The sequence below is a fragment of the Cervus canadensis genome, chromosome 26 (genome assembly GCF_019320065.1).
Source record: "Cervus canadensis isolate Bull #8, Minnesota chromosome 26, ASM1932006v1, whole genome shotgun sequence".
NCBI classification, from domain to species: domain Eukaryota; kingdom Metazoa; phylum Chordata; class Mammalia; order Artiodactyla; family Cervidae; genus Cervus; species Cervus canadensis.
The window spans coordinates 28,835,399-28,852,125 of record NC_057411.1 but is presented as its reverse complement, the minus strand read 5'-3'; the positions used below and the strand labels follow the sequence as shown (position 1 = coordinate 28,852,125).

General features: G+C 42.3%; 1 protein-coding gene across 4 annotated transcripts; it reads right to left on the bottom strand.

The window, feature by feature from the left end:
* Window positions 1–7,223: 7,223 nt before the first annotated feature.
* Window positions 7,224–16,478, bottom strand: CCNG2 (cyclin G2). 4 transcript variants are annotated; one of them, XM_043448200.1, is made up of 9 exons: window positions 16,340–16,478; window positions 15,222–15,359; window positions 14,335–14,472; window positions 12,638–12,888; window positions 12,426–12,504; window positions 12,239–12,337; window positions 10,026–10,231; window positions 9,702–9,789; window positions 8,526–8,664 (listed from the first exon to the last, which is right to left on the bottom strand). In XM_043448200.1, the coding sequence occupies exons 2-9, from the start codon at window positions 15,357–15,359 to the stop codon at window positions 8,662–8,664; spliced, it is 1,002 nt and encodes a 333-aa protein (XP_043304135.1). In that variant the 5' UTR covers window positions 16,340–16,478; the 3' UTR covers window positions 8,526–8,661. The 4 variants fall into 4 exon arrangements, with proteins under 4 accessions (XP_043304132.1, XP_043304134.1, XP_043304133.1 ...); XM_043448197.1 differs by lacking the exon at window positions 9,702–9,789 and having other exon boundaries at window positions 7,224–8,664; XM_043448199.1 differs by lacking the exon at window positions 9,702–9,789 and having other exon boundaries at window positions 7,224–8,664; window positions 15,222–15,396; window positions 16,340–16,477.
* Between the last annotated feature and the right edge of the window lie 249 nt (window positions 16,479–16,727).

The window sequence follows — 16,727 nt, the reverse complement described above, 5'->3', positions numbered from 1 at the left end:
TATAATATTTATCTTTCTCTTTCTGACTCATTTCACTCTGTATAATAGGTTCTAGGTTCATCCACCTCATCAGAAGTGACTCAAATATGTTCCTTTTTATGGCTGAGTAATACTCCATTGTGTATATGTACCACAATTTCTTTATCCATTCATCTGTTGATGGACATCTAGGTTGCTTCCATGTTCTAGCTATCGTAAACAGTGCTGCAAAGAACAAAGGGATACATGTGTCTTTTTCAATTTTGGTTTCCTCAGGGTGTACGCCTAGGAGTGGGATTGCTGGGTCATATGGTGGTTTTATTCCTAGTTTTTTAAGGAATCATCATACTGTCTTCCACAGTGGCTATATCAATTTATATTCCCACCAACAGTGCAAGAGTGTTCCCTTTTCTCCACACCCTCTCCAGCATTTATTGTTTGTAGTCTTTTTGATGATGTCCATTCTGACCCATGTGAGGTGATATCTCATTGTGGTTTTGATTTGCATTTCTCTAAGAATGAGCGATATTGAGCACATTTTCATGTGTTTGTTAGCCATCTGAATGTCTTCTTTGGAGAAATGTCTGTTTAGGTCTTTTCCCCTGCACTTCTGACTTCATCTCAGTATCTACTTCCTGAGGTCCCAAAATAATCACACGTGGCTTGTCCAAAACTATACTCACAGTAAATAGTTGCTCAAATCCTGACTCACACCATAGTTTCTGAATCCCATTAAGGTGAAAACCCTGTTGGAGACACTTGTATTTTAACCACTCAAAATCTTTAGCTAAAGGAAAGACTTTCTAAAGGTAGAAATGACAGAATGAGCTAGAAGGAAACAGGGATGTGAGGGGCCCTGAAAGGAGGATGGATTATCAGGGCCTCCCTGGAATGACTGAAATCATGGCAAATGATCTTTTAGTTCCAACCAGAAGACTAGAGAACCCATGCAGAGATGACGCCAGGATACTAACCCCATGCCGTGTACATATTTCAATGACTGTGTTTCTCACATTGCCTGGTAACTGATGTCTGCTTTTCCCTTTAGAGGCTGAGCTTCTCAATGGTATGGACTGTGGTTTGATTCTCTTTTGCATCCTCAGTGCTTAGAACAAAACTTAGCACATCATAGTAGCTCAGTAATAGTTGGATAAACACTTGAGTCTTATCTCAGCAGGGAAATAAGAGGATAGGGACAGTAGTGGGGTGATCATTTTTATAACCAGTGTTTACATAGGTACGTATCAGGCACTGTTCCAAATTTTTTAACACGTATCATCATGTCATTCAACCCACACAGGAACCCCACAAGGCAATATTGTAGGCAGTGATGTCTGGGAAGCAGACTCTGAGAGGAAGTTTAGGGTGCAGGATATTCATTAAGAAACAGTGCTGTGATTAGCACCTACGGCAGAGAAGGGAAGGAAGAAGCAAGTTTCGGGAAAGCAATTGAGCTGCAACACAGTGGCTCAAAGAGTAGAGTCTGCCTGCAGTGCCAGGGACCCAGGTTCAATCCCTGAGTCGGGAAAATCCCCTGGCAGAGGGCATGACATCCCACTCCAGTGTTCTTGCCTGAAGAATCCCATGGACAGAGGAGCCTGGTGGGCTACAGTCCATATGGTCACAAAGAGTCAGACACGACTGAAGCGACTTAGCACCAGCACCAAACCAGCTGCCCAATAGCAGCCTCAGCTACCCCATGTGCAGCTCTGGGAACAGAATGATCCAGCTGAGTTGTTGAACCAAAGTGACCAAATCTTTACATTGGATTAGCCGAAAAGTTCGTTTGGATTTTCCTATAACTGTCTATGGAAAAACCCAAACGAACTTTTTGGCCAACTCAATAGGTCCTCCCACCTCAATCAGTCATCAGATGCAGGTCCTCCTGGGAGGGTGTGACTTTGGGTAAGGTTGCTGTCTGGGTCAGTAGTCTCAAAGGGGCCGTCTGTTGAAGGCTGTGTGCCAAAAGCCCTTGAAGCAGCTAGGGCATCAAGGCAGTACATTTTTGTGTCTGTCCGTCCATTATCAACCGCTTTATTCAGCTGAAAAAACAGGCACAAACACTTTAATAGGGGCTTCCCTGGGGACTCAGATAGTAAAGAAACTGCCTGCAATGCAGGAGACCCGGGTTTGATCCAGTACATTTCTGTGTCTGTCCATCCATCATCAACCCATTTATCCAGATGGAGAAACTGAGGTGCAAACAATTTAGCTAACACTCGATCAGCTCAGACAGTGAGTGGTCCAACAAGGATCAAACCCTGATAGTCTGCTGGGAGCCCATGTTCCTGTTCAGTACCACTTACCCTTGACTGAGGTATACTTACTGATACCAGTGGAAGTAGCCCTCCAAATGCCCTAATAATGATGTGAAATCCTAAGCTGGGAGAGAACGTGACTTCAATCTTGCCTGCATGGAGGTTTACCATTGTCAACTATGAATCGCTGTGATCAGGAATGGAAAAGACACTGTCAGATGTGGTACATGTAGAAAAACGTTGATACGTGCTCTTACCCAGCATTATGCTAGACACCTTGAAGGATATAAAGGTCTACAAGAAGCTTCGGATTTAGGCAAAAGGATAAACCAGACACATGAATTCATTCTTCGGAAAAAAAATCCTAGAACAGTAGAAGGTAAGTAGCAAGTGATTGCTATGTTGGATAATGGTGAAACAGGCAAAGGGCAAGCAAACCTTTAACAAGACAGCCCTCTATTGTTACAAAGTTCCACCCCCCTTAACACTGAATGACTACCGGCCTTGGAATGCAAGATCATGATAAAGTATAACCTAAGTGTAACAAGAACTTGATGTACAAGGGTGGGGAAGGGCCCACAAACCTGAGTTCAAATAAGTTTCCAGATTTTGATGAGACCTCCTTTTTTCTGCTACTATACAGCCTTGAACTTTATGTTACCCCATATGATTAAGGACATTTAACTCCAAGGTGATTAAAGACATTTTAATTCTAAGCTTTTAGCCACTTTTCCTTCATATGGGTGAGAGCACTTAAAAATTGAACAACAGGAGAATACTGTGGTTTACTTTACTGGTATTATGAGTAGGATTTCCTTTATAGGAACTTTTATTTTTTATTATTTCTTTCATTCCAGAACTGTTTAATGAGTACCATCAACACTGAGGTAGTAGTTTAGCACATGGTTTGGCAGACAGACATGGTTTGAATTACAGACCTGCTCCTCACCAGATCTGCGTCAAAGTACTTCTCTAATTGTTAGTTTCTTCACATGAAAAAGTGGGACTAAAACAGTACTTGTCTAGTAGCATCGTGGGAAGGACTAAATAATTCAAGTAAGGTGCCTAGAACATATTAACTGAACAGTGAAATTATTTTTTATCAGTAATAGCAACAGTAGGAGGAGTTTGGCCCAAATACTATACTGGGTGCTGAAGCTTCAACAATGACAGGAAAGACAAGAATTCTCTGCCTTCCCAGGTCTGGCAGGTAAGATAAGCAGACAAACAAGGTATTAACCACTAGGATAAGAAAAATAGAGAGTTTTATAGAAATATGTTGCACTGGCAAGGAGAGGGAAGTAAGTTCCAGAAAGACTTCTTGAAAGAAAACACATCATCATATCCTTCGAAAGTATTATTTGCTGTATATTATTTGGTTCTGGACTAGAATGTAAGTTACATGAGGGTAGGGACTTTGCACATTGTGTTTGAGTCTGTAATATCAAGCCCTTAATGTGTGCCTGACACATAAGAGGCATTCATATAGCTGGTGGTGAATGAGAGGACAAAGCAACTCCTAAGGTGATAAGTAGGAGTTTTCCAGATGAGGAAGACAGGAAAGGTATTCCAGACAGATGAAGGAATGTGCAAGAAGTCACAAGAGGGAGTGAAAGCACGGTGAATGGGAGGAACTGAAACACAACCAGGCTGAAAAGTGTGTGGATGTGAATGCCATAAGCGATGAGGCTGAGAAGAGACCAAATCAAGTAGGGTCTTGGAAGCTGTGCCAGGGAATCTGAGCTTGATGCTCAAGAGCAATGGGTAACCAACAAGGATTTTAATCAAAGAAAGAGTATAATCGGTGTGTTTCTTAGAGTTCATTCTTTATTCTGTCAATACACTAATAACTCAAATTTGAAGGAAAAAAATAGACACCACACATAAGCATCAGTTCAGTTCAGTTGCTCAGTCATGTCTGACTCTTTGTGACCCCATGGACTGCAGCACACCAGGCTTCCCTGTCCATCACCAACTCCTGGAGCTTGCTCAAACTCATGTCCATTGAGTCAGTGATGCCATCCAACCATCTCATCCACTGTTGTCCCTTTCTCTTCCTGCCTTCGATCTTTCCCAGCATCAGGGTCTTTTCCAATGAGTCAATTCTTCGCATCAGGTGGCCAAAGTATTGCAGCTTCAGCTTCAGCATCAGTCCTTCCAATGAATATTCAGGGCTGATTTCCTTTAGGATGGACTGGTTGGATCTCCTTTTAGTACAAGGGACTCTCAAGAGTCTTCTCCAACATCACAGTTCAAAAGCATCAGTTCTTCAGCACTCACTTTTCTTCATGGTCTAACTTTCACATCCATACATGACTACACATAAGCAAAAGTAGGGGGGAAAAAAAGTCACCTGTAATCTTACCACCAGAGATAACCACCGTTTGTCGCTAAGCAACCTGTCGCGGTTATCTACTGCTGTGTAAGAAACCACCACAAAACCTAGTGGCCTAAAATAATGAGTCTGTGGGTTAATTGAGATCGGCTGGGTGGTTCCTCCACTTCCTGTGACTTAGCTGAAGATGCTCACACAAGCTGCTGAGCTGAAACATTTCAAGATGGCCTCTCGTTGCCAAGAGCCTCTCTCGGCATGAGCTCTGACATTCAGTAACCCAACCTGCTTCTTTGCAGCTCGGTGGCTGGCTTCCAAGAGAGATAAAAGGGAAGCTCTTGAAGCCTAGGCTTGCACATGCACTGAACTTCTTCTACTGCACATTAGTAAAGGCAAAGCCAGGCAGAAGGTTGGCTGAAGTTCAAGGGGAACGGACTCCAGCATTGATGTGAAGAGAACCACGTCTGCACAGGGATGAGAGGACTCACTGGCCATTGGGAAGCTATCTACCCCACATCCGATTTGCTAATCACAAAGTCAGTAAATCTGTGGACTGTTTCTGGTACAAACAATTAGAAAAACTCAGTTCAAAAGGGACAAATGCAAAACACATGGTTTGGCCATATAAGAATCTGATAAGTGGGTTGCTTAAATAAACTGACACTTGTCACACATGCAAGGGCAAGTGGGAGGCAGGGGAGAACATCATATTATTTAGAATCCAGTGTGCATGTACATGCTTAGTCGGGTCCAACTCTTTGCAACCCTATGAACTATAGCCTGCCAAGCTCCTCTGTCCATGGGATTCTCCAAGCAAGTATATTGCAGTGGGTTGTCATGCCCTCCTCCAGGGGGTTGACCAAGGATTGAACCTGGGTCTCTTGCATTGCAGGCAGATTCTTTACTGGTGAAGCCCAGTGAAAGAAACTGAAGGAAAATGGCAGATCCTAGACCAAGAAAATGGTTTAAATTGTTGTGAGAAGTATTCTGGAACCAACGCCTCTGTACTTAACCTGAGTATTAACCCTTGAGTGTAACAGGTGGATGAAACATGCTATTTGTCCAATCTCGCTTCCCAAGGGTCAGATGGGTGGCGACCACAGGATCAGGGGGAGCCACAGGTCAGCACAGTTCACTGCCGGAAGCAGGGAACTATGGGCACCACATCCCAGGAAATGACAGAATCGAGACCTGAAAGGCTGAACCTCTTGCCAAATCAAGGGGCAAGGATGAGACCAAAATGACAGCCTTTTCATTACCTCTGCTAAAAATGGGTCAGGAGACTTGATTCTCAGTTTTATTCCTATTATAGGAAGCCACCTTGTTGAATGGCCCAAGAAGGGCTTAATCACGCTCTTGTCCTTGTCTGTGAGTATACTTGATAATGCCTACAAAGGACAGTGCCTCTCAAGTCCCACCTTGATTCTTCATCCCCACATCACCTTCATCCTTCTTGGATTTCTGCAGGACTCCTGAGTGCTCTCCACCTGCTCCACTCCATCTCCCACACAGCTGCCAGTTACTTTTTTTAATACGTATTTTGTAGCTCTAGGAAATGGCAAGGGAAAAAAAAAAAAGGGATGCAATGTTCTGATTATGAAGAGACTTGTATGTCACAACACGGACTTTACCCTAATTGAGAGATAGTTTTTCAGGACAGATTTGCATATTTGAATAAGATTTGCATATTTAAAAAGGATATCTAGGCAGCAAAGCGAGGGGATCAGAAGAAAGCCTCGAGTCTGAGAGATCAGTAAGATATGGTAGTATTCCTGCTGATAAGAGTAAGGGTCTGAACCAAGCTAGAGGAAGAAAAGTGGAAAGAGAGTAGATACACAGTATAAATGACAAATGGTGGCCTCCATGCAGGAGGCATGAGGCCAGAGGAAACAAGGGGTCAAAAAACCAAAACATTTTACAGAAGCAGCATTGTAAGTCAATGAAGACTTAAAAAAATCTTAAAGCAGAACATATTGTTTACTACTTGCCAAAACTACTTGCTAAGAGGTTGAGGGTTACAGAGATTCTCCACCAGGAGGGTAGGAAACCATTCCCCTGTCTACAGGGGAGAAGAGGTATTACAAGATGACCATATTCAGTATATCTCATTTTCTAACTAACTAAAGAAAACAAAAGTCTACAAATACCAAACTAGATGGGGATATCATGCAAAAAAAAAAAAAGAAAAAAAGAAAACCTACTACTTGCTTATCAAGCCTAAAGCTTGGAAAAAGAGATCACAAGAGCCAGAGGCTGCCTAGGTCCAGTCAGAGTTGACACCCCTGTGTGCATATTCACCAAGTGACCTTCTGAAGACAATCTGGCTTGTCTGCAGAAAGACTGTACTAACCTGCCAACCTGAGCATTCTGGTCTACTTGATATCTGTTGGATTTCACTATAAACTAATAGACATTCAGGTTAATACGTCACTCTTTCATTTAATGAGTTCACCCCAGAGAGGTCAACTCTCCAATGACAAGATTCACTTTCAGTATCTCCAAGGCTGAGGGCCAAACTGCAGTGAGGGACTTCTAGTAAGGGAAAGGGCTCTTCCTGTAGGCACTCCAGGCTTACCCCAGGCCTCCTCACTGATATACAGCAAGCACTTTTTCACCAGAGAGGTAAAAATTAAAATGTGACTGCAAACAAGGAATAGCATTTGTTAATATTTTTATTTTGAGTTGTAATCTATTACTTCAAAAAGATTCACTTCAAAAGAAATCCAATGGATGTTGACTTACCAGTAAAGAAGTAAGTCATCACTATATGAGTTATAATACAGGATACACAATAAATTATATTTACATGCAATGACTAGACTATCACACACACACGGTAAAAAAATACAGTATTTTATGTACATTTTTAAAGATTTACACTTTCATATACAGTTTATAAAGTTTAAAAAAGTTCTCTGTACAAAATCTCATGTGTACAGAGTTTATAAATCCCTTTTCTTATGGCTGTACCACCACACAAATATGCTTAAAACTGTAATTCTACAAACACTTAGGTTTCTTTTTTACAGTTCATATTCTTGGCACCCATATACAATACCGTTATTTTTGAAATGTGAATTACCAAGGAAATAAAACATAATCATGCAGACTTCTCTAATAGAAGAAAATGAGATAAAATGTGCTACTAGATCAACATTTATCCATTCCATAGTTACCTAGTTCTGTTCAACCTGCTGCACTGCTTTCATACAAGTACATGCAAAACTAGCAGATCTATGGAGTGCTTTAAAAACATTAAAATAATACTATAGTCTGACAATACTTAAGCATTAGGAATGCAACTATCCAACTACTCTAGTCTGCTACTTATTTCTGCTTTGGCAGAAACCTCAAGGAAATGAAGATACTACACACTAAAATCACAGAAAAGTCAATATTCTAACTCCTACTAAATTTCTAAAGTCTGCATCAGAGAGTACATTGATCATTTAAAAGACAAAAACAACCGAAAAGGTGTTTGACATTTAAGAGTATATTCTCTGCTGTGAGAGTGGGGGGGAGGGAGAGACCTAAGATAAACCATTAAAGGATCAGCCATCGTACCTGCTAAGGCGGCACTTTCACACTCCCAATCTGTTTCCGTAAAGACACCTGAAAGCTTTATAAAAAGTGGACGCTACACTACTCATCTTTTAAAAATCATCTTGAAAAGTAGTAAATTGAAGTATCAGCACCTTCCCTCCTCCCCCAAGTAGCTAAAGATCAATGAGAAAAAATAAAGTGCCAATGTCTAAAGTATTGTTAATTGTTTAAGAGGCACTAACCCATTTGATGGCTTAGGATTAAGTATGAAAATAGGCCAGATCTGATCTGAATAATAAACAGAAGGCAGGTATCCAGAGTCGATGCAGTTCCTGCCTGGATGGGGTGGACCAGGAAGCGACCTACTCCCTTTATTGCTGTGAAACCTGTACCCACACTTAGAACTCGGGCCCAGGACAATGAGATTTCTAAGACGGGAAGCACAGTGTCTGTGCCACTTTGAAGCTGAAGAAGAACGTGCACTCTTGATCCCGGTGAGGGGAGCTGCTGAGGCTCTCTTCTCCACAACTCATGTCTTCACAAGAGTCCTCACTGAAAGGAAGAACAGAGAAGAGGGTCGTTATTTAAACACACTCAAATGTCACACAGGCAAAATTAAACTGCTGAGCAAGCAGTTCTAGTCTCAGGATTTTTACATTCAAAATTTAAACTTTACAGAGACAAAATATAACTTAGAAGGCCTTCCTTCTAAGGAAAGTCTATTGTAATCTCCTTAGAAAATACAGATTCGCTTAAGCGGTTTAAACTAATTACCTCTTGCCAAACTAATATTCTTGTACCAAGCAATACTAACTAGAATTCTAAAATATTTTAAAAGTATTTAAAATCCAATGAAAAGTGAAGTGAAAGTATTAAGTTGCTCAGTTGTGTCTGACTCTTTGCAACCCCATGGATTGTAGCCTTCCAGGCTCCTCTGTCCATGGAATTCTCCAGGCAAGAATACTGGAGTGGGTAGCCATTCCCTTCTTCAGGGGATCTTCCCAACCCAGGCATCAAACCCAGGTCTCCTTTACTGCAGGCAGATTCTCTACCATCTGAGCCACCAGGGAAGCCCTTAAATCCAATAAACACAGATTAATGACAAAGTCCTATCACATGTCTTTCTCGCATCAATAATCGCATCACTGATCTTCTCAAATATCAAACCAAGAGACCAACAAGCTATTAAAATGGTACTTTTGGTCTTTTCTTCCTACAGCATAAAATGGTCAAATTTAATAAAATTAAGTTCACTTTACTAACAAAAATAAATTCTGAATAAGACAAAGGCGTCTGACAAAACTAAAAATATCCTCAGAACTCAGCTCCATCAGTAATGGCAGTTCCCTTTAGTTTCCAGTCATTTAACCCACAGCCTCTTCCCACAGTACCATTTTAGGAATTCATACTAACGTTAAAAAGCCCAGAATGCTATTTGCTTGTTTTCTTAACTAAACTGAATTTCAAAGAGCAAGCGAGATGGGAAAAAACCAGTTTTTAATAAGGGAGGAATGAAATAAGTCACAGAAAAACAAATACAGTATGATGTCACCTGTATATAGAATCTAAAAACAAAAAACAGAACTCACAGATGCAGAGAACAGATGGGTGGTTGCCAGGGGTGAGGGGAGGGGGTGGTGACGATGGCCAAAAGGTACATGCTTCCAGTTACAAGCCCTGGGGAGGTAATGATGTATAGGATGCTGGTTGTTTGTTTTTTTCATAAAGAAAAAAGTTGGGGGGGGGGGTACACTTCCCACCTATTACCTATTTTAGTAAAAACTACTTTTGGTTAATTTTCTCACCCAAAGAAATGATGCCATTGTCGGGGGTGGGGTGGGGGGGCTCTGATATACAAAAATCAGTCTTAGTCTGGGCAAGTCTAATTATAATTAGTCAAGGAACCTGCTTACCTTTCACTTTCATCAAAACAGCCCCCCTCTGGTATTGTCGGCAGCTCAGGAACACTGTAATAACTGTTGTGGAGGTTCTGGGCTGTGCGCCTTGAAACGATCCAAACCAGCTTCTTAAGATCTGGTTTACAACATTCAGGAGAAGAATATTCCGCTAGGCATTTAGAAACTAACTCCCTCCAGTAAACAAACTCGGAGTCATTCACCTGAAAAAAAAAAAATTTTAAGTGTAGAGGTTATGACAGTGGTTCCCAAACCTTGCTATACCTTGGACATACCCTGTGATTCTTAAAAAATACTGTGCCTGGCTCCCACCCCCCAGATACTTTTACTTAATTGGTACGGGGGTGTCATCCAAGATTTTTTTAAAGCTCCCCAGATGATTCTTATATGCAGTCAAAATTTGATAACCACTGCTTCAGGTGAGGAGCAGCACAGGTATAAAATATTTCCAGAGGATTCTGCCTATGTTAAGAAAACACACTGCCTATAAACAACAGGTCTGTTAATACACCAGTTGTCAAGTATATTCTTTGATAGTCACAATGCAAAGGAATTTAACAAAATTTAGGTTTCTGTAACATAGCTTTAATTGGACTGCTAAAATATACATTTATATTAAAACACCAGATATATGTGAAAGGAGAAGTTAGAAATACAAGAGAAAAGGAATTTCCCCAGACGGGCACAGTTCCTCCGCCACTGGGGAGTGCCCCAATTTATTTCAAGGAATCAATTTTCACCGAAGACTGTTTCCAAATAACAATACCATAAGAGGTTTAGATCTAAATTAATAAATTCGGCACTGAAACAAAAGCTGGAAGTCAGCTGTTAAAATGCTTCACACTGCATGTATCTGATCACAAACGGACGAGGATTTTGTGTCATCTTGGCTTCCGTTTCCACCGAATCCAGCCACATCTTAATCCCCTTGCAACCTGGCTTCTACCTCTCATTCTCCCGACATCAGCTCCTACATGCCAACTAAGCTCCTTCGATTCTCATTACTCTGGGCCTCTCACCAAAATCCAATACTCTTGACCACTTCCTTCTTGAAAACTTCTTTCCCACCTGAATGCTTATACTTGTGTATTCCACGTTCCTTCACTTGGATCCTAACAGGGAAACTGCCAACACGGAAAATCCAGAGCTTTAACTGTCCCCTAAGCAAGGGACTCTTAGGTTTCAACTATTATTCCTCATGAGAAATTCCTAATCTCAATCTCCAACTATAATTTATATTGGCAAGAATCTGCTAGACACCTACCTATCGGGCAGGTATACAAGTACCTAAAATCATACTTCTTTGACATTAACTTCTCCGAAATTTCCCTCAATGGTACCAATATTCTCTCCATTAGGCCCACATCTTGGTCATCCCTGACTCCTTGCCTCATTTCCATGCTTGGCCTCTAAAAACTAGAGTGAGATACCCTTATTCCTGCTTGTGACTAGCACCTAGACATTCTATCTACAAACCTACCCTGACCGGATTCCCAAACACTTCCAGTCCACCAACCTCCTGGTCATACACCTTGGCTGCCCAAACTTTCAGTGTCTGACATTCTTTTTGGTACAGCCAGGCTCCCAGTCATCATGCCTCACGTGGTCTAGCCTACTTCTCTGCTAACCAAACTTTCAAGTACATCTCTGTTTAGAGGCACAGACCCTGCCTTGTGTTCAGTTCCATACTTCTCCAGCCAGACTACCAGTTTAAGAAAAACGACTGTGATTGTTTGGTTTACATCTCTTTATGATTGAAAAAAATTATCAGGCTGGCTTGAAAAAGGAGTTTAAAAGCAAAAACACAGTTGATGTTATTTTGGTAATGCTACTAATGGGACAATGTCTCAGTCCTATAGATGTACTGGGATGCTGTTGGTATACTTACTGAGTTGACTTCTTAGTATGCATTTTAGAACAATGTATGCAGGGCAATACAGACCACTGTACTACCAACTGGCAAGAAGACTAGGGAAGGAATGTCTGAATACAGAAAGAGGCTAGGCTAAGTGATCAGATTCCCTTCCAGCTTAATACCGTATTGAGTTGAAGCTGCATTTGGAGAAGAACATCAACACACTTAAGATACAAGGAAAAAATGAATAAAAATTAAGAGCCCAATAAAGTGTTAATGATCATTAAGTCATCACAGAAAAAATAAACCACCAGGAAGAAATTTGCTCTGAAGAACAAGTTCTGAAGATATTTACCTTGGAATGTTTTTTAACAAGCAGGAGAATTTCCAACAATTCAATGGATTTCAAAGTTTCTACTTCCAAATTGAGAAGGCACAAAGCTAGTATGGATGGCTACAAGAAAAAAAAGTAAGAAAAATAAATTTTTTTTTAAATTCAAAATAGAAACTGAGATATACATATAAGTAAGAAATTGACTTACTTTTGCTTTTGAAAAGGTAAGTCGGCAGCAGCAAGCTTTCAGCTGAGCTTCTAATTTATCAAGGCTCAGTATTTCTTTCCTATACAATGAAAAAGAAAGAATAAAATGTTTATTAAACTGGAAGGTATAAAAATATTCACTGGCATGCTAATTCTTTACTGTTACTTATAGCAATGCTGAAGTACAAAATTTTCATTTTTAATCCCACTGACCTTTCTGAAGTATGACAAAGTACGATAGTATGGTATAAGTGCAAAAAGTTTAAGGCAGTAGTAGCTTCGAATTCATAGTGCAATTTTTCTGATATTATTTTTTCCATCCGCTTTATGTCAGAAGCAGTACATTTACATTGGCTAATCCGGATCACATCATGAGTAGATGGAATATTGCATTCTTCTTCAACTATTCTAGCAGCCAGCAAAAAACAACAGACTCCAATGCAAGACAAATGCTTAGGTTTCACCTGAAAAACAAGGAACAAAAGGTTTCTTCCAACAATTGTCACTTTAACTTCGCAAAGCAGACGAAAATACTGTATTGAGTATACTCATTAAAATACTGTAATGAGCCCCTACTCTTAAGATAGAACATGATCAAACTGCTTCCTTGTATTTACCCTTACATACAATTATACTTAACCGTTTTTACATTTTAAGCTGTCTTAACCTCCCTTTAAAAAACAGAAAAAAACATTTTGAGCATTTAAACGTGGCTAAAAAAAAAAAAATGCAAATTCAAAAGCTGTTTTTAAATACACTGTATTTCTAACTTACAAAACTCATAATAGTACAATCTCCCCCAAAATAAATTAAGCGTAACACCAAGAAAATATACTTCTTTGGATATAAAAGTAACACATTCATCTTTTTATCTTATCTATTTAAGAATCATCCTATGCCTCAATGCAAATCTGCCCCAAGAGAGCTACTGCATCAGACATGCAGAGTGCAGCAGATGTAAAAGCTGCCATGGACAGATGGCTGCCCTTTTCTCTTCAGTGCCCTGAAAACTGACCCAGCAGCTGACAGGAATCCTACTGGCAGAAGAATAACATTTTTCTAACAGTTACTGATCAGTGTTTTTTTAAATTTATTTTTAACTGTAGTTGAATTACAATGTTATATATATTACTGCTGTTCAGCAAAGTAACTCTGTCAATACATACACATATATACGAATATACATTCTTTTTCATATTAATTTCCATTTTGGTTTACCACAGGATATAGAGTATAGTTCCCTGTGCTACATAGTAGGGCCTTGGTATTTATCCATTTTATATATACCAGTTTGCATCTGCTAATTCCAAACTCCCAATCCAACTCTCTCCCACCCCTCTGGACACCTCCAGTCTATTCTCTTTGTCCTTAATTCTGTTTCTGTTTTATAGATAGGTTCATTTGTGTCATATTTTAGACTCCACAAATAAGTGAAATTGTATGAGTTGCTGGTAACTGTTAAGACTGTGGGCTCCCTGCTTCCAAAAGGTTTCTCATGGGGAAGGCACTCAGTCACCTTTAACATACTGCTATACTTCTATTTGCCATGTTTCAGGCGTTTAAAAATACCTAGGCTTAACAGAAACATACTGGGAAATGAAAATATGAAAACCTTATTTTGAGAGCTGTGTATATACAGAACACCCAAAAAAAGTAGTCTTCATTGTGTCACGTCTTCAAAGAGAAGGTATGTAGAAGATACAGCAAACCTAACTTAAGATACAACAATACACTGACTTTTGCAGTCTCTTAATCTGAACTAAAGATCACAACTCTGATTATTAAAAATGCTTATGTATAATAACAAATACATTCATTTACCAAATAGTTATTGAATCCTTTATGCTAGGCATTGTGCTGGACACCAGGTATTAAAAAATGAAGTTGTGTTTACGAAAATGATAAAATACCTTCATAAGAGCCAAGAATCTGTCCAAAATATTGACAGCCAAGACAAAAGTTTCAGTGCAAGATCCAAAAAAGTTGGTTAAACTCCTCAAATCTTCGACTTTGGCATTTCTCAATCTTGGACACAAAGTGTTATCTGTCTGCAATAAAAACCAAAAGCCAAAGTTTATGCCTGTCTTAGAACTAGAATGGATAATACACACAGATTCAAAGAAGGTAATTGTTTCAGTTAATCTTCAAGAATATGGGAGGCAGAGTGCTATCACTGAACCAAAGCGCTGCAGTTTTTCAGATACAAAATGTGTATACAGCACCAATTTTTAAAAATGTACATCACATAATTGGGCAAATCACACAAAAAACATATATACATCATCAGAAACATTCAACAACTCAATATAAAGCAAACTGCTGCCGGACTTCCAGAGGGTTACAGCAAATATAATCCAATTCCCTTGTAATGGACACATAGAAGGTTCCTTGTTTTCTTTTATTAAAAAAAGAAAAACCACTTAAGAGCCTACAATACAGAAGTATTGCATAGGCAGAGGGTATTTCCATAAATGACCTGCTCAATTTCCACGGACTCTCCCACTCAGAAGCTGCAAACTGGGAGTGTCACTTCTGACGCCACACTTCCCTAGAGTTAGTATCGCTCTCATTCTTGCTAAGAAACAAAACCAACGACCCTGTATTAAGATTATCTTAATACTCTAGGAAGATCAATTTTGGTCTTAAGAAATTTTGCAGCCTTTAGTCCAGACTCAACTAAAATTAAAAAATAAATGTGTCTGTGTGTATGTGTGTATATACACACACACATGTATTTTTAAAGTCCTCCCTAAGCCCCGTCAGCGGCTGCCGCAAGGTATCTTTCCTGGGAACTTACCTCCGGGGTGGCCTCGATCAAGCTCAGCCCTTTTTCTCGAGGTTGGAATCTCTGTTCCTGCTCTAGGTAGAGGTTCAACAATCCGAAGAGCTGGACACCTTCGCGACCGGCCAAGTACTCTGCCCCTAAATCCTTCATCTGCAGCAAAGACACCACACACACAGTTCAGTGTATCCTGGGGGTGGCAGGGGTGAGCGAGGGAGAGCACAAAAGAGCAGGGGTTAATACCTCCAGCGAGGGGCGCCCCAGCCCCCGGCGAGAGGCGGGTGAGGGGACCAGTCACGTCCAGCCGAACCCGGCGAAATCCTCCCCCGCGGCCAGGGAGGTGTGCAAGGGGGAGGGGCCGCGGGCACGTCCGCCGGCCAGCGCTGGGTCAGGCCGGCCAGCCCCGGCCTCGCGGCAGTTTCACAAGCAGGAAACTGTCGCCGGGGCTGCGGTGTCCGAACGGTCCGCCCCACCTGAAGTCGTGGGGCCAGGGGCTTCTGCCCAGTGGAACGCACCTGGGGCTCCGAGAGCAGCGGATCCCCGGGGTAAGGGCTTTGCACAATGCGGGGGGATGGGGAAATAAAGTCTCGCGACTGAACAAAGAACCGGAGGGAGGAGACTCCAGGGCCCCGCCCCTCCCGCGGAGCCCGGCTCCAAAAGCCCCTCTCGCAGGAGTCCAGCCCCCAAGCCTTTCCCATCCGCATCGACTGCGCCCCCTCGGAACAAAACCGGAATGCCAGAGACCTCGGTTTCAGAAAGCGCTGGGGTGGCGCGGCCCAGCCGATCGGGGTCCAGGGGGGTGCAGAAAATCCAGCCCGTCCCGTGCCCGGACAACACCCGTCCATCCCCGATTCCACAACTGTGCGGAGACCAAGAGCTGTCAACCCAAGATTCACCCCAAGGAGCCCCCCTCTGACAAAATAAGGGGGGGGGGGGAGGCACCAAAGAACTGCCTCCAGCCTCCTCGACACTCCACGCATCCCATCAGCATCTCTCCGCCCCCGGCTGCCCACTGCCCCAGGGCTGAGGGCAGGACCGGAACTGCCCCCCAGGCTGAGGGATGGGCACTGACATCAGTCCCCGCAACCCCGACCAAGAACAAAGAAACTGCAATCCCGGCTGGGCCCACTTACCGTGCTGGAGCCGCGCCTCCACCGGCCCGCGGCGTCACGGTCGGAGGGGACTGGGCGCGGCGGGGGCGTCCGGACCAGTCTCCGAGCTCAGAGACCTGCCGCCTCAGCGGTGCCCCCGGACCGGCATCCGACCCTTCCCACCCCCCGCCACCGGCGCTTTGGCCTCACAGCCCCGGCTTCATCCCGCTGCCCGCGCGCCCACCCTCCTGCTGGGGCGCTGCGCCGGACCCTCTAGGCCAGGCCGACTGCGGGCTCTACCGCCGCTGCCGCCGCCGCTGCTGCGGATGCAGAAGCAAACCCCTTGTTTTTGTTTTGAGTTTCAGACGCCCCCAAGGGGGCGGGGCACGTGACTCCCCGCGGAGGGATCCGCCGCAGCCGCAGCAGACGG